Below are 17,698 nucleotides of genomic sequence, written 5' to 3'. Positions count from 1 at the left end.
CGTTGTCTTGAACATCTGCACTGTAGTCATTGATTTTCACTTCATCCATTCAGAATCTGTTCTCTGCAAAATCCACAATGACGGATGAGTGCAGAAGTCTTTGGAATCCCTAATGTAACTTAACCAAGTCGTGCCTGTCTTCCAAGGGTTTGGTTCAGAACCTACCTTTAGATTCTTTGCCCTCTGTCAGCAACAAGCACAACCCGAGCAGTTCCCTTATTTTTCCCTTGAATGCAGACAGATATTGCAGACATCTCACCCATTTGTGAGCATGCTGACCTGATGCAATAGCAGACCTACAGATTGTCTCTTTGATTCAGGTGCAAGATGTCAAATGTTTTTAACTAATGAGCACAGATATTTCAAGAGAATCCTTGCTGTTATCTGTATTATTGTCCCAGGCTCTGGTTCTTCTCCTTTGCCACATCTATAGCAATTGAAATCAAATTGCCCTGGGTGTGTTTTTTCATCATGGTTTTACTTTTTACCGTCTCAAGTTGCAGTCTGATACTAAGATGATAATTTTTCTTACTCATATGCTAAAGATTGTGAACAATTGCAGCTATGCAGTGCGATTTTGCACTTGTAAGACAGCAGTTCCTGCACGGCGTAGCTAATAATGTCCTCTTAACCTTTGGAGCACTGGAACCTATCTTTGACCCAGGATTCCCTGGGTTTGATCCTGTTGTGTTTTCTTCCTGAAGATCACAAAGGCTTTAAACCCCTCATTTTGAACTTCTGAAACGTCAGTGTAGGAGAATGTGAATGTGGGCTTGTCTGTAGGCTGATGGCTGTTCCACCCATCCTGGACAGACTTGTCTCTGCCTCCAGATGGGAGCGCAGGGATAGGTGGGGCAGGGAGAAGCTTAAGTGATGAGCCGGCAAGGCAGTAATCAAAACTGAGAGCCTGCTGTTAGAAGGAACTATGAGAAATGCAGCTTTAGCAGTACATCATGCTATCTGCTGTGTGGGGAGTTTGGAATGCACTTCAGTAGCTTTAGAGGATGAGACCATAAGAAATGCTCATCCCCGATGAGAATGGATCTTTAATCAAACTCACAAATGAGTAGTCAAGGTGCTTCTGCCTAAACTCATAAGGCATACATCAGCCATGTTGCTACAGTGAGAGGTTGCATGTTGACTCTACAAGTTTACTAGAAACGAGAATGGAAAACTGAAATCGTCCATAGATTATACTTCATCTTTGCCAGCTGCGTACCCAGGGACTGATTGCTTCTCTCGTGGTTTGCACACCAACATTTTTATTTGTTATTTAACTACATGCATCATAACACCTCCTTCATTTTTACTGAAGGGGCTTTTGGAAAGGCAGTGTGTTTGCCTTCCAGCCACCTGCAGGTTCAAAGGCAGAGTGAGGCTTGGCAGCCTGCGGGCTGCTGCTGGGTGTGCTTCTGGTTGCAGCAGAAGGAAGATTGACCTTGGTGTTCCCTATGGCAAAACTGATGTTGAAAGAAAGAATATGGTGAAAGAATATGTTGTTCCTCTCACTTTATGTCTCCAGGTGTGATGAGTGTCATTGTGTTTAAGCCTATCTGAGATTCATCTCAGCAAATGAGTGAGTGGTAGTGGCCATGTCCAATGTTCGTAATGGAATTTGTTTTCAGAAGTGTTTAAATTGTGGCTCATTGGTGAATATGTAAAAATGGACAAGCAGTCTTGCTTACCTTCTCATCGTTGTTCAACTTCCTCCATGTTTGCATTGTTTTACAGCTTGGCATTTCCTGATTTCAGCATCTTCCCAATATACCAGTTTATCTTTTATAAACTGTTTTATCATTCATTAAACTTCTCCCTAAGCAAGAATATTGTCAACCTTTCCTAAAAAGATTTTGTCAACTGTGTTCGTGCTTGATTTTTGAAACCTTTCTCAAGTAAAGTATAATAGCACTGAGATAGACAGTTAAGGAAGGAAGGAAGCACTGGATGTTTTAGATGCATCAAAATCTTCTTGGCAGCACATCCTTAGCTGTCAGCACTAAATAATCAGTGCAAGAAAAGCATCTTAATTATAGTCATTATTCTAAGTTATAGTTAAGATGAACTTTATTTTGCCAGTATATTTCTGGTTAGTCAGTTAGGTGAGCGTGTTGTGATATTAATGTAGTTTGGGTTTGTACTGGCAGTCAACTGTTTTTCAATGTTTCAGATCACGTAGTTAGAGAAGAGGTATGTTGGGGGCATGCAGATGAAGATCTAAATGCCACAGGAGGGTAAGGGAGGCAGCTGTTTCTAAGTCCTGCCTTAGTGCCAAGTATAATTGTGCACATTCCTGCTGTTAGCAGGAATTCTGCTCGCTCGGTGTATGTAAATGATGTCAGTGTTTCAGATAAACACGTTGGAGCTCAAAGCGTTGAGCAGAGTTTGATCCTGTGGTTTCTGACAGCGTCCATTCAAGAAGATATTTGAGAAGCCATCAGCCTTGTTTTGACCTCAGTGGAGGCACTGAGCTGGGCATGGATTCCTAACGATTCAATTTGTGTGTTCATGCAATTCTTGGGAACAATGTTAAGTGGGGTTAGAGATCATTTTATTTAAATTATACCATATACCTCACTTAGTTCCTCTCAAGTAACGGTGCTTTCTTGTGGGGAAGTGGGGAATTAGTTTGTAATATATGTATTTCAATTCAGGCTGTGGTCTAGCTTTCTGCTGACCCTGATGAGACAAATACACCCTTCCAGAAAAGAAATCTGCGTGCCTGAAAATAAATCCACGTTCATTTCCAGCGAGACAATTAAAGGACTTTTAAGAAATGATAAGTAGAGAGAGGTTTTGGGTATTGCAGTGTAATCATCAAACCTTTATGTATCAGCATGAATTTCCAAATGCAAGGATTTGGGTCTGTAGGGTTTTTTCAGGTAGAACAAATATAGTTTTGGAGAAAATGATTCAAATTTAGCTGGGACTGCTGGTACCGATAATTTGTGATATTTCTTGTAAACTACTAAAATACCAATAATAATAAATTGTAAAAAAGTTTTTAGGGGCGCACTCTCAACTCTACAGTACGTATTTGTAGGAGATCACTGAACTGCAGGGGTTGGAAGGGATCCTAAGAGGTCATCAGGTTCAGGTGCCGTGCTAAGGCAGGTCCCCTGCAGCAGGTTGCACGGGTAGGCATCCAGCTGGGTCATGGATATCTCCATAGAAGGAGACTGCCAGCCCCTCTGGGCAGCCTGCTCCAGTGCTCCACCATCCTTACCATAAGGAAGTTCTTCTGCATGTTGGTATGGAACTTCCTGTGTTCACGTGTTAGGGCATTGCTTCTTGTACTGTCACTATGCACCACCGAGAAGAGCCTGAGCTCATCCATTTGCCTCCCACCTCCCTTTAGGTCTTTATCAACATTTATCAGATATATATATTGAAGGAAAAATTGAAGTACTAAAGGACTAATATTTGTAGTGATCTGTTGACAGAAAGGGATGGCATACCTGCTAAGCAATCCTGTTATCAAGCTCCTCCAGTTTAGACATCTGGCTGTCGGAGTATATCAATACTGCATTGCTCACAACAGTTCACACAAACTGAATTATAAAGGAAATAAAAGTTTTATTCCTTTGATTCTTTGTCAAGGGTATCAACTGTGCAGGAAATGTTCCTGAACGCTCTACAAAATCCAGTGTTCAATTCACTAAGCTGAGCATCAGTTGGAGGTGCTGCGTGCCTTTGTTTGCGTGAGGGAGGCAGGAGCTGCATTTTCAGCATACCTTTTTTTTGTTTTTTTGAAGATGCACATACAGCACTCACTTGGTACATGGCAGTTCTCAGTACCCTGTGAGTATTTGTACCTCTGAGCTAAGGCAGAAACAAAAGATTTTAGATCAAAATGGTGATGAAAAAAGATAGCTGGTATTTGAACCTCACTGTAATGTAGCCTTTGTTCCGAGACTTCAGGATTCCAACCAAAATAGTACTTCCTGTGTTGTTTTTAACCTTAGTTTTCAGTGTTCACCCATGGCACCAGTGCTCTGATGCTTTTATAATTGGTAACAAGGGGTGGGGGCGATTGGTCATCCAAAAGAAGTTGTCTGTTACACAATTTGAGTTGAGTAACTGATCAGATGTAATTACAAACGCTGAATTTCGTTTAATGTCTAAAACAAACCTGGCTTGAAGTGGGGCTATGTCTGAGTACCTGCTTGCTATTCAGATACCAAGCTGAGTATTAGCTTGCAATTCCTGCTTGGACATTCAAATCACTGTGCTTCTTTAGCTGTCTTGTTTCTTTCTTCCTTTCTTTGTTTCTAATATAGGATGAAACAGGTGCCTATTTAATAGACAGAGACCCGACCTACTTTGGGCCAGTGCTGAACTATCTCAGACACGGGAAGCTGGTTATTAACAAGGACCTAGCTGAGGAAGGTAGGATGTTATTAAATCTCTTGATCTCTTGTCACGTTGTCGTTATTTTTTACTGCTTTGAAAGTCAACAAAAACAACTTAGAAGTAGATGATGAATGTTAGTGCAGCATTTCAATCTGTTGCAGACAAAGCTGATTGGTATTGTACAGTTACAGTATGCTGTTGTTAGAGCATTTTGAGTGATTTTGGTGTCACAGCTCCCATCCTCAGAAATACAGCTATGCCTCTTATCATCATCGTGTATGACTCTGTGAAATAGTTTTTAGTCTTCTTCAAGCAAATGAATACTGCCTGTCAAACGAGTGTTAGAAGATATAAAGCAAAGTACAAGCGAAGTCTGGGGATGTTCAGATGGGTGGAACATGGCAAAAAGTAATTTCTGCCCCCAGCTTCTCCCTTCCTGGCCTTCATATCACTTTTACCCTAATGGAGGATGACAGTTTTAGTATTAAAGTTGTGTTGATAAGGTATTCAAGAAATTGATTGAAGAGAAATGGGATCTAACCATATGAGCAGGAAATAATTTGAATTATAGCTTGAATCTGCACTGTTAAACACACAGTTTGTGTGGGGAACAGATAAGACTTTAACATGTGAGTGGTTGCAGTTGGTAATATGCTACTGCAGTCAAAATCCAAGATCTCAAGTGGCAGGTAGAGCAATTTTTTGCACGCTGGTAGTTACAGAGCTTTTCAATAGGAGTGTTTGTATTTTTCTTTGCTATTCCAGCACAAGGCAGGACCTGAGCTATGGTGGTCCTTTAAACTCCTGTAGAATGGCATTTGTACTCCTTTTGTTTCTGTATGTGAAATGACATCGGTTTTCTTCAGTTTGTTTTTAGGACAATTTTTCAGAATGAGCTCAACTTTGAAAACAGTTCTCCCGAAGGAAGTCAGAGTTGCTTCCTTTACCAATCCTAGGGCAAAATGAATTGTTTTCCATAGCCGTGTAGAAGATGATATTAGGACCTGGTTGGTGGTTTTGGCCTAGAGCATTTGGTTGCACAGTCTTTTCAAAAAATGTTCTCATTCTAGGTGTACTGGAAGAGGCTGAATTCTACAATATCACATCACTAATAAAACTGGTAAAGGACAAAATAAGAGAAAGAGACAGCAAAATCTCACAGGTGAGGCCTTTTTTCAGTGTGCTTTTCATTATTTGTTCTTTGTCAAGTATGCAGTGGTTCTGTTTCTTTTTTTTTTTTTTTCCTTTAGCTGTTCATTTTCCCAGTAAGATACTGGGTGTCTGTCCCCCTCATTGGCCAAACTGGAGCCATTAGTACCCAAAGAACAATATTCTAAGTCTTCAGTAGCTACCAGTACATTTACAACAGCCAAAGGCTTCTGGTTTTTGTTAAAAAAATAAAAAACATTCAGTTGTTCAAAAAATGTCTGGTAGTGGTAGAATTTCATTATCAAAATATGTTTGGAAATAGTTATTTCAGAAAAAACTCAATTTTTTCATATATATTTATGTACTTTGACTGTGGTGAGATTGTCTGAAAATGCTGTAGCTGCATGTTTTTGCAGCGTACGTACAGATGTTATTTAGCTCTGAACTTAATCTTTTGTAGTAAAGTTCTCTTCTGTATTTGTGATGTTTTGTAGTTGTAAAGATCTTGCCAAATCAGTTTCTTCGTAAAAGTGAATAAGACATTGGAATGATTGGGTAAAGAAAATATTCAAGTTTGTGACTGTTCTTTAACAGTCTTTTCTGGCCTTCCCTGATGATGTCTTCATGGACATTATTCATTACAAACTTCTTATTGCCCAACTGCTATTGAAACTGGGCCATGGGATACCTGAGTTTATCTCACAGTATTTCCTACATGGTTTCACCTGATGTGGTCCCAGTTATTCATTGTTCTGTAGGGGAAAGTTTGGCAGGGAAGTAGAAATGTTTTTGAGCAAGAGACATAAGATATTCCTTATAAGCAGAATATCAGCCTTGATTTTAAATGATATGGTTTGCTACACATGGAACAGTGGAGGAAGCTCAACTCTTTAGGGACTATTACAGCTCATATGTAGCACTGTCAGTCCCTGAAGCATTCATGAAGCACCAAATGTGCTACAGGGTGATCCTGAACAAATGAGAGTTCAACCAAACCCAAAACTGTTGCTTTCTAAATATAAAGAATAAGGAAGAAAACTCACGAAGACAGTGAATTCCATGCTGTATTGAGCATCTTATATTTCTTTCTAAAGGTGCCAGTCAAACACGTGTATAGAGTGCTGCAGTGCCAGGAAGAGGAACTCACTCAAATGGTCTCCACAATGTCTGATGGTTGGAAGTTTGAACAGGTAACAAAAATATATAGGATGTAATTACAGTGTCTTCTGAAAATGTAGTGTAATTATGTGTAAGAGAAGTAGAAAGTCAATTATATGCATCTTTTTAAGTGCACTCGTTAACAGGAATTGGATTGATAAAAAGATGCCCAGTTAAATTGAAGTTTTGTGTTTGTATTCTTATTTGTCAGAGAACAGAAATGCTCTCCAACGGTGAAATGGATCTGACTTTCAATAAAAACATGTGCATCATGTTTGAAATGTAACTCTTTGGGGTCTGCACAGTGACGTTTGGATGGTGATTAAAGTTAAAAAAAAAATTTAAAGGTTTCTAGAAATGGTAGATCAGATATAAAGAGTTCTTGGTAGAAGAGATGGGCTTGGGAGATAAATGTTTGTCAGATCCAAACAGTGGTTCTTCAGATAAGGGGCTTATAAACAACTTAAATCTCTGCAGCTGTGAGGCTGGATAGGTGGGAGCTACTTGTTTTCCTTCTTTGCTTTGCATAAAAGTAGTAGTGTGTGTACACTGAAGAATACAGTGTAAAATGAGAAGATTTTTCTGTTACTTTTTATAATGTCTGTGAATAAACTGAGTAGATGGTCTCTTCAATGTTCACATTCCTAAACTACCCGAATATCTAGACTGTGCTGGAACAGTGACTCTGGTGTAAGACACAGGTGCTCAGCCACCATGTTTTTCAGTGTCTGGTGCCAACTATAGGAGAGATTGGAATAATCAAACTTTTTATCCCATGCAGTCTCCCCTGAATAACACATTTTAAGATCATTTTAAGACCGCGGTGCACAAACCTAAAAAAAGAATGTTTTGTTTGTATTCTATAAAATGTGCAAATCTCTTATATCATAGACAAAGCCATTCTCAAATAAACTAAACCAGCACAGAGAAAGTTTATTCTTCAGTTCTCCAGCTCAAGTATTGGAAGATCCATTTGGCATACCAGAAACTCAGTATTAAATCAGTGAAAAAAGCTCTTTTTTAATCCATGGGACTCGTTTTTGACCAGTGCATTGATAATGTTTTTTAGACATTCTTCTTTGTCACAGGAAACGGTCTTTCACTAAAAAATAGATATTCTTACAACAGATTAATTGCTGCTATATCTTTTAGCTGTCTTAAAATCCTACATTCTTTGGGAATATTGCATTTTGAAATATTATTGTTTTGGCAGTGCAGCTGCAGAAAGAACCATTGTAATTTCTTCTAGAATTTACATTTTGAGAAAATTCTAGTGGTTTTCTTGAACGTTACATCCTTGTTTCATCCAGCTTTCTTCCTACTTTGCTTCTCCCCCACATTGCTCTCTCTCAGGCACGTAGCTTGAGGTAGACAGCCACAGCAGCTTTAGGTTCCCTTATTATTCAGTTTCTCCTTACTTCAGCCCATGCCATTCTCTCCTTTGGTTCTATTGCAGACCTGCTTTTAGTGGGCATCTTTCACTTAGAACATGATTGCAATACTTTGTTATTATATATATATATATATATAAGCAGTTATATTATTAAGATTTGAACACACTGAAACATTTTTGTATTTTTTTTCTAAATAAATATCTGTTGCTCAGCTTCCTTCGGAAACACTCTTTGGGATGGCACCTGCCACACTCCATAGATATCAGTGATGGAATAGAGATCATCAGCTTTTTCAAAGGAAAAATGCCTGAGGGTTGAGAGTCGCTGTGTTCTGCACCCAATGTAACGTGTTTTAGTGGTTGAGATGGATAAACAATATTTTTTCTCTTAACATTTAAAAAATTCCTCTTAAAATACAATTGGATGTGATAATTGAATAGGAGTGGAAAGTGTTAAACTTTCAGTGCACTTATGAGGATGCACCGATGCACTTTTCCAAAGAACATAAATGAGCAGTGCTAGAAATCTGCAATTACATATCAGCTGAATTCCAAAAACAACCCATAATAACTGTGCTGCCCCACTTGGGTGATTTTTAATGTGTTAGTCTGTAGATTATTTTTAGCTTCCATCATTACATCTTCAGGCAATCAGAAAACGAACACTGGGGCATTACTGCATAATGAGAGACTTTGGGCCGTACAGAACTGCTGCTCATAAAGGCTCTATGCAGCAGCAGCATATCAGTCATGTAAATTTTAATATTTAATGTAACCCGAGTCTGTCACCATAACACCATCTTCAATAGGTTCACTGTCTGAAAAAGACAGCATTTATCTGCTGCCTTCAAAGGTATTCACAGTGCATAAGAGGATAAAAATAAACCTAATGGTCATGAATGTTCTCATCAGTGGTGATCTTTTGCTTACTGTGAATGGGCAGTTAGTGGCTCGTTCTTCACGCTCAATTGAGAGCTCTCATCTTTCTCAAGTGCCCTTTTCTTCACTTTGAATTAAATGGGTTAGGAATTGCCATGTATTAAGATAAAATATTTTTTTGTAATGAATTGTGAAATTCTGCTGAGGTTGTTACAAACCTGTGAATTTTCAGACATTTGAAAGCTGCAAGGGCAGTTCACAGTATTGACTTTAATGAGAACAGGACAATTTTTTCACGACAGTTCTTCGCTTTGGTGTTCTGTAAATCAACTCTTCTGAAGCCATTTTGAAATGCTCAACTCTTTTTTTTTTTTCCCCTCTAGTTGACTTTATATGTTTCCTTAGCTGTATTTTGTTTAACAGCTCCTGAACAAGATGAAGCCCTTTCATTCCCAGGCTGGATATATCACTTTACATAACACCTTCCAGTATTACATCCATGTTACTTTCTGCAATTGGAATGAATGACAGGAAAATAATGCTCTCATTTTCATAATACACCAAACTTTGCTTTGTTTTTTTTTGGTACAGTTGGTTACACCACAATGATATGAGGAGTTTTCTGGTTTTTGATCAGTAACTCTTTTAACTTCCCATGAAATTACAGATGGTTTTGCGACTGCTTCCATTACTTTTTAGTAAGCTAAAACTAAAATTGTGGCCTGTTCTAGGGACAAGTAAATATTGCCTACACATTTGAGTTCATCTGTTATTTGTATGATTTGGATAATGGTATGTGCTGCAGCTTTACAAAGGTTTCTTTTTGTGTTTTGCTCTGATTGGTTATTTCAGCTTGTCAGTATAGGTTCCCAGTATGGCTGTGGCCGGGCCCAGCAGTCAGAGTATCTGCTGATAGTGTCACGGGAAGTGAAAGGGGAAGAGAGATGCTTCCAGAAATGCTGCAGTGAGGTGTGTCACGCTGTTCCTTTTGCCCTCACACTGATATGCTTGGCCTCCTTGCGTTTCTGCTGCTTTCAAATAATTCCACTTTATTCCTGGGTGTACAACACATAGCAGTTTGTACGTGTTTGTGACTGGCTTTTATTTATATTCACAGTCTTCCATTGCACATTATCAATGTTCACATTGGGTTTTTTTTGTTTGTTTGTTTTTTTGGTGTTTTATTTTTTTTTGTTTTGTTTTGCTTTAAACAAACAAATGTTTATTCAGACTCGAGTTAAATGAAGGTTTTTCTTAAGAAGAATTCTTATCTTCTCAATAGGTAATTTTTTTCCCTCAAATCTTCCTCCAAAGTTAACTGCTTTTGACCTGTACTTGTTAGGTAAAAGTTGTTCAATTCGAATATCAGGAGCCTTGTAAATAACAGCTTTGAGTTTGCTGATTTCAGACAGGGATGTACTTTTCTGTGTTGATCATTCTTCCAAGCCAACTATATTTCATCTGCATGATAATGAGTTACCTTTTGAGTTCCAAGTCCTCTATTTGTGGTAACTCCAAATGTGACTGGTTATTAGGTGGATAAAATATATTCAAACTGGAACAATAAATAACATGTTTTTTCAGAAATAATAAACCTGGAAAGACAAACAAAACCAGCAGTTCGTTTTAAAGCTTGTGTTGGGAAGAAGGAATATCTTGGGATCTTTTTGGTTTTTTTGTTTTTCTTTTTTTTCTTCTTTTTTTTTTTTTCCCCCTTGGAAAAGCTTTTTGAGAACCTAATGAATAGTGACAGTGTCTCATTTACTTTTTAGGCTGTCTCATCCTTCCCGCTCCCCTTATTCTCAAGTCACTGCTTTTTTAATCACTGTGCCACTTCCAGTGTTCCGGAGTTTGGGAGGGATTTGTTTTGCTAGCCAGTAGCACTGGAGGCAGATCCCAGCTCTCTACGTGGCTACGCTTTGTTTCAGAGTATGATGTGAATTGATCTGAGGACCTGGTGTTCTGCAGAATTTTTCATCAGTTAAATACTTGGAGTACTTTTTCTGTTCCTTGATATATGTATATATATATGTTAGTCTAAAAGATTAGTATAACATCATAAGATAGCATGACAGTGAAGTGAGTTATGAGCAAAATCTTGCCTATTTCGTGGTCACTTGGCCTTGCAATTCTTGATTTCAAACCTGGACTGCTGCCTGGGTATATTCAGGAATCTACTTTTAAGGTACTGAGCAATATCTATTTCTTAGAGTTGCACAGGTAACTTTTGGATTGTGGAATTAATGCACTAGGTTTGCAGACTTTCCAGAACTGAGTAGGAAATAGGATGTATTGCTACGGATGTGTAGAGTATAGGCACCATGACTTTATTCATATGTTCATGTCATGGAGAGCTCAAAGAAAAAAAAAAGTATTAGTTGAAGACATAAAGAACTGTTTGTAGGAGTATTGCACACTGGAGTTTTGAAGCACTTGCCTTTAATACTGCAAAACAAAAAAAATAAAAAAAACCAAAACTTTGTCTTGTAATCCGCTGGCTATTTAATAATGGAAAATAACATCTATACCTATTGCAGTGAACAGATTCAATATTGTCCAAGTAGCTAATGAGCAGTCAGTCTGCCACGTCTCCTAAAGAGACTTATGTGTAAAAGGTCATCTAATTTGAATTATGAAGCATTGGTAGGAATTTAAGTAGCTATCAGCTGAGGAACTGTCAGCCTAGTTGAATCAGGATTGAGGATTTGGGTGATGTTTGCATCTTTTATCATGTCTGTCAGAGAGATCGTTTATTACTGTTGTGTGTCAATGAGTAAAGTAGTAATTTTTTCTTCTGATAGGATCATCTCAGCTGTTGTCATAGCTTATCTGATATCAAGTTCTTGCCATTTTGCTTAAAGAAAAATTGACTACATGCTGATGAAATCATATACTTAAATATTATTCATTTCTCTTCATAACAAGTTAATTATTTATGGCTTTATTTAAATATGTCCCCAGGTTTTTGAATGTGTTCTGGTCTGCAACGTACTGTTTAATATTCGAGAATAATTGAGGTAGTTGTCCTATTTGTATTATATAGCTCTTAATTGATACAAAATGCATAGACCAAACTCTATACCACTTCAGCAGGCTTAGAGCCAGCTCAACAGCTTTTTTTTCCTAAAGATCTGTACATGGGTTTTTTTGCTGATAAGAACAAAGGTCAACAAATTGTATTTATGAAGAAGGTCTGAGTTATCTTTCCAGCTTTTCAGTGTACTTTCAGTGTCCATTTGGGGCAACTAGGCAACTTCAGGGATTTTATGATTCTATCTCACAAAAATATAATCTGGTGCAGACAGAAGAGTGTAACTTGACCTCTCCAGGTAAATGGTGCCCTTGGATTCTAATGAGGGTGTTTGGTGCTTCTAAAGAGGCTTGGAATTTCTCACTTCATTAAATGCTTTAGTGAAAAAGTGTCTTGATCACACTATTTTTTGATCAGCCCGTATTCATTACTGACCACATGTATGTTGTCAGAAGTAATGATAGGAGTCAGGGGAGAGAAGGAGAGGAAGGACTTCAGGTGATAACACCCAAACAGTGTAGGTAAAGTAAGTTTAGTTTGAGAGTGCTGAATTTTGACTGCCAGTTCTGGACTGTTCAAATCTTTTACAGCACTGCTGGCCAGACTGCTGTGAGGCTATCGAATACCAACGTGTTTCTGAGTCTTGTGCATACTCTGACTACCTGGCAGTTCAACATGCCTGCAGTTCTGCTTGAAATGGGAAGGAGAATGGCTTTCAGTTGTCCTTCCTTTCCCCTCCTTTAAAAGAGAGGCCTTGAAAACAGCCTTGCTGTAGCTCTTAGTGGAACACAGAAGGGGTAGAAGCCAAGCCTGGTAGAGAGGGATGTACACCTGATATTAGGCATGCTCTAATACCATCAGGATCCAAAAACTTTGTTATTGCCTAAGCCTGGCAAGTTGTTTCATTCTGCAGAGATGCAGTCTGATGCTCTTGTGGACTCTGGCTTTGTCAATCTGTGGATGCTCTTGCTTGGCTGTCTTACCAGAGTGCTGGAACATCCGAATATCTCCTCTCTCTCCTTAAAATTTCTCCTGAGATGGAAGCTGCTTTTAACCATGGTCTGCCTTTCACTTTTGTTAGGGGAGTCATGCCTTAAGCACAGATTCTGGACCGAGATTTTACCTTGGTTTCATCTTCCCTCCTCTAAGAAGTCTTAACTCTCTCTGGTGCTCTGCCAGACTGATGGAGATACATTTGTTTTTAGACAAATAACCACAGTTTTTCAAATGTTGTTCATCTAAAAAAGCAAGTCAAGCCTTTCCTGTGGAGCTATTACCAGGATGATTTAATGATATAATAGAGTCTGAGGAATAGGGCAGCCTTATTACATGTCTGTGGTGGTTTGGCAGTTAGATGCAATATAGTTTTGGGAATGGCATTTAGATACAGTGTTTCTGAAACAGTTTGATTTTTAGGTGCTTGATCTGTGTCAGTAATTATAGCACCATACATTACCTCTCTTGGCTTTGAAGTAAATCTTTTTTAAAAAAATGAACCAGCTTCATCAGAATTGATTCTGGCTGGGAAAGGCAGGCTGTGTAAAGCTTCTAGCATTAGGCAGGGGTACTGTGTGTAAGGTAAGACAAGGTGTATGAAACTTGTGCCATTTGATAAATATGTTGTGTATAGGTAATATTGATGTTTAGCATATCCTTCGTTCTCAGTAAATTGTAATTTATCATTTAATATCAAGACTTGTAGAAGCTTATAAATCATTTCATTATATACTGCTTCCACCTATAGTCCTTCCTAGAATCACTTCCTTGCAGCAGTACACATGTATTTCAGACATATCCCAACATAATCTTAGTTAATCATAGCTAATAGTTAATCATCCCAACATGCTGTATTTTGCTGTTTTCCAATCAGGGACAAATTTTAATGCTGCCCACTCAGAAGATGTTTTAGTAGAAGTGCTGTTATCCGTAGTGAAGTGGTAGTTATCCTTCCTGGCTAAAGTGCTTCCTGCACGCAGCCATTTATGTGCTAAATTGTGCTGTGTTAAGACACAACATACAAATTTGTAAAAATTAACTTTGGAGGATGGGAATGTTTCCATTAAATAACAGGAACAGGGAATGGGCTGCTTTTCCTCTGGCCTAACTCTGTAGCCTTTTGTTTGACAATAAAATCATAATTGTAAGCCATTAATTCTGTAAATGTTTAAAAAGAAAAGCTATGTTTATCTTACCATCAGAGTGTCAGTGTATTTGTCAACATCAAAATGTATTTGCATTGAAATGGAGACTTATGCTTCAGGCACAGCCATCATGTGAAGAATGAGGAGTGCGAAGCTGTGGGATTTGTTTTATGTAGAAATGCAAGTGATTTTTTTCTTTCTTTCATTTTTCAGCTGGTCAGTATCGGTTCTTCCTATAACTATGGCAATGAAGATCAGGCTGAATTTCTGTGTGTTGTCTCAAAGGAATTGCATAACACTCCCTATGGCACAACCAGTGAACCCAGTGAAAAAGCAAAGGTAAGTTACTGTATACTGGAGCAAAGAGGTGGCGTCAGCACAGCATAGGCTTTGCTAATTAATGCAAGGCATACCTTTCTTCTGGACAATTCTTTACTTGCCTTTTTTTCCCCCTCCTTCAAGGAAGTAGTGGTTCCCTGTTCATTGTACAGGAGAGCATAAATGGCACAGTCAGCAGTATCTGTTACACCAGATAGCTTCTATGAATGGAATATCTGTACTGTTCCTGATGCCTGTCCTGCTTATTGAGTACTGACAGATGTTTACTGTTTACAGTTGAGAATCTGCATTTTATTTTCTTATGCATTTGAATAATTCCTTATTCTTTCAGTGTTTCAGTTGAAAAATGTTCTTCTTGCTTGAGTTCAACTGAAGAAATCTTACAACCAAGAATGGGAATTTTAATATGGCATCTCTGAGAAATGGTGCAATACATTAAAAAATGAATGTGCTTGATAGCTTATTATTTACATGTTTCTCTCCAGCTCTCCTTCCTCTCTATAACCAGTTTTATAAGAAGATTGCAGTGGGCACAATATCCAGGCATTTTCATCTGTTGTCTTTCAGAGTTTGTACAAAGGAAAAATGTAAAGAGGCAACTGAGCAGTAAGAAGGCAATGAGTTATGTATGGACACTTGTTATTCTGCATATATTAGATGTTTTTATCATGGTGCAGTTGCTTTGTAAGAGGAAGTGACTATAGATAAACTGAGTACTTCTGTAGCTGGCTTAAAAGCTTTTCATGTGGTGTTTTTAAATGGGAGACGGTGAAACATCACTGATTGCTCTTTCAAGAATCATCTTCAAGGTAAATAAATCTTGAAATAATGCTGAAAAGCAATCTGGATCTTCGGCATTGTGGCCCCAAATGGACTGAACCTCTCTACTTTCTGTGCTGTGTAGCTTTGTTTTGCTGCTACATATATGGAGACATTTTTGTAAATTACATTTTAAAAGTACTCCAAGCTTTATTTATATATATTTAGTCAAATTATTGATTTCTGCTATTTTGTCTCTGTTGAGATAAAATTTCCAGAGAGTTCTAAGGGATTAACATAATCAAGTTCTGCTTTTGTCAGAATGCTTCAGGAAAACTTAAGAGTCGGAAAAGAGGAGCGTGGCAGTAGTTTAGGGCTGGGATATGTGCCTGGAATGAAAAGTGAATTCTTGAACCTTATGTACATCTTCATAAGAATTTGTGGTGCGTACTCAGGGAACTTCAGAAGTTGCCAGAGTTACACTGCATCCTTCACATAGTAGAAAATATACATCAAACTGAATTGTCAAAACCCGAATAGATAAACTTGTTCAGGGCATGGTTCAACTGCTGTACAATTAGTAGCTCTGAGAGATGCTAAATCTTAGATTTCTCTTTTTAAATACTTCTTGGTTATCGTTTTAGAGATGAGAACAGAGCATAACTTGACCAGGACATGGTATGAGAATTATTGCTCATTTTTATTTGAAGGTATAAACATTCACTCCTTTTGTCCTGGAAGAGTTGAGCAGTTGCTAGCAATAAATGGCAATACTTGAATAATCCTTTTTATTTATTTTTATGCTATATATGTTATAGATGGATGTTTTGTCAGGGTGTGAGGAGCAGAATTCCTTTTTGGTTGAGAGGTTTCTGTGTTGTTGTTGAGAAATTTGGACTGGTCCTTGGGAGTTGTTGTCTCAGTAGTTCCTTGCTTAGCTAGTTTTAAACTTCCAGTCTGTGGTCTGTTCAGTAGCATCTGAGTTGGTCCTCAGGAAGTTCATATGATTGAAATTAGGGTATCCAGTGATATATATATGGGTTGAGGTGATCACATCCTGAAGCTGACTTTTAGAAACTGTGAGAAAGTCTTCCTAACTATTAGTTTTACAACACATCAGGTTAGAGAAAGCAAAAAAAAAGTAATGTTTTGTGACAGGCACTTCGATTTTAATTAACAGTAGTGAACTTTCAAAATAGAAGAAGCATTTTCTGATACTCTATGTAATCAAGTGTCACCTCATTCCTTCTTAGAGATGTTTGATGGAAAACAGCTTGCACAGATAGGTTGGAACAGAGAAACATTAGCAATTAAAATCTTGAAATGTGTGATTTCACCACTCTCACCCTGAGTGATCTATGCAAACTTCACTGCCTCTCAAACCTATACTTCACTTAACTACATGTTGGTAAACCTCTAGCTTGTACAAAGCATAACACATTGTTTTGTTGATATAACATATAGAAAAATAATTGAAAATGTGCTGTGAAGCATTAGTGGTTAATAAGTACAAAAATGATCATTCCTGTAGTGTATATTTTCCACAGAGTAGTAATTTTAGCCTGATCTAAAATGCCATTGGCATTTTTAAGGAAGAAATGGCTGGTCAAATTGCAGTAAAAAACAAAAATGACCAACAAAACTATGTAACAGGTAGCAAGATTGCCAGTCTTGGGATGTATTTAAGCACCTGCTTTTTTTAGTTCTTGTCAGTAGTTGACTCTTGCAGCCTTCTAGTGTGGCTGAGAGAGGGAATTTAACCCCATTTGGAACATTGACTTAGATTGTTTCAGTGTCTTTGCAGGTAGCTATGACATTACTGTAAGATAGCCTGTGTTCCCACAAGCACTTTGCTCTTTCAGTGTATTTACCTGTAATGACTAAAGCCTCTTCATCTACATCCAAAATTTGATTTTCAAGTGCTATCCCTCCCCATCTGTGGAGAAGCTAAGGTGCCAACTTTAGATTATTTACATTTTCTGTGTACTTAAGGTCCCTGTTATTATATTGCGTGGTGCTGTTGACTTCTGTCTGCAGACTTTTGGACATTTGGGAGAGGACGTTTTCATGAAATCCATAATGTTCTGCTCGAAATTGTCTGCTGTCATGCTTCCTTATGAAGAGTGGGGGTCCCAAATAAAAGTAAATTAGTGCCATTCTCCAATGCTTCAAGTCTAAGTGGACTGTACTTTGTTGCAGCTCTGACTCACTTGCAATCTTTTCTTTTCCTTCCCTTTCTCTATACTTGCTGCATGCTGCATGCCACTCAGAGTGAAGATGAAGAAACGGATTACGATATGAATGACTCAGATTAAGTGTAAATGTCATGGTGAGCACTGGCTGCCGTAGGATTTTACCCAGATGCTTTTCTGCCCCACCGATTCCTGTCCCCAGTAGTGCTATCCTTTGGCTGGTCCTAGTGGTGTATTTGTTCGTGATTATAGTTGTGGCATGGTTAGCAGAAGCAGAAAACCTGTTCTGTATGTTGGCTCTTTAACA

The 17,698-nt window shown here is 38.2% G+C and overlaps 1 protein-coding gene across 5 annotated transcripts in view; it reads left to right on the top strand.

Annotated features, from left to right (window-relative positions):
* LOC116237472 (BTB/POZ domain-containing protein KCTD5) overlaps positions 1-17,698 on the top strand; it is a 30,616-nt gene that overhangs the window by 2,326 nt on the left and 10,592 nt on the right. For 3 of the 5 annotated variants that reach the window (XR_016471788.1, XM_090151809.1, XM_090151810.1), the window contains exons 2-6: positions 4,278-4,386; positions 5,421-5,512; positions 6,594-6,689; positions 9,782-9,898; positions 14,315-14,440. Coding sequence is in view for 4 of the 5 variants with exons in the window: in XM_090151809.1 (XP_090007935.1) it covers positions 4,278-4,386; positions 5,421-5,512; positions 6,594-6,689; positions 9,782-9,898; positions 14,315-14,440 (540 nt within the window). In the remaining variant the exon portion in view is untranslated. The remainder of the gene's footprint in view (positions 1-4,277; positions 4,387-5,420; positions 5,513-6,593; positions 6,690-9,781; positions 9,899-14,314; positions 14,441-17,698) is intronic. The other 2 variants (XM_031606665.2, XM_090151811.1) reach the window with 1 other exon arrangement.

Source organism: Phasianus colchicus, chromosome 16 (assembly GCF_987193195.1).
Source record: "Phasianus colchicus chromosome 16, bPhaCol1.hap1.1, whole genome shotgun sequence".
NCBI classification, from domain to species: domain Eukaryota; kingdom Metazoa; phylum Chordata; class Aves; order Galliformes; family Phasianidae; genus Phasianus; species Phasianus colchicus.
Note: the sequence above shows the minus strand (reverse complement) of the source record. Positions and strands in the feature narration are given on the sequence as shown.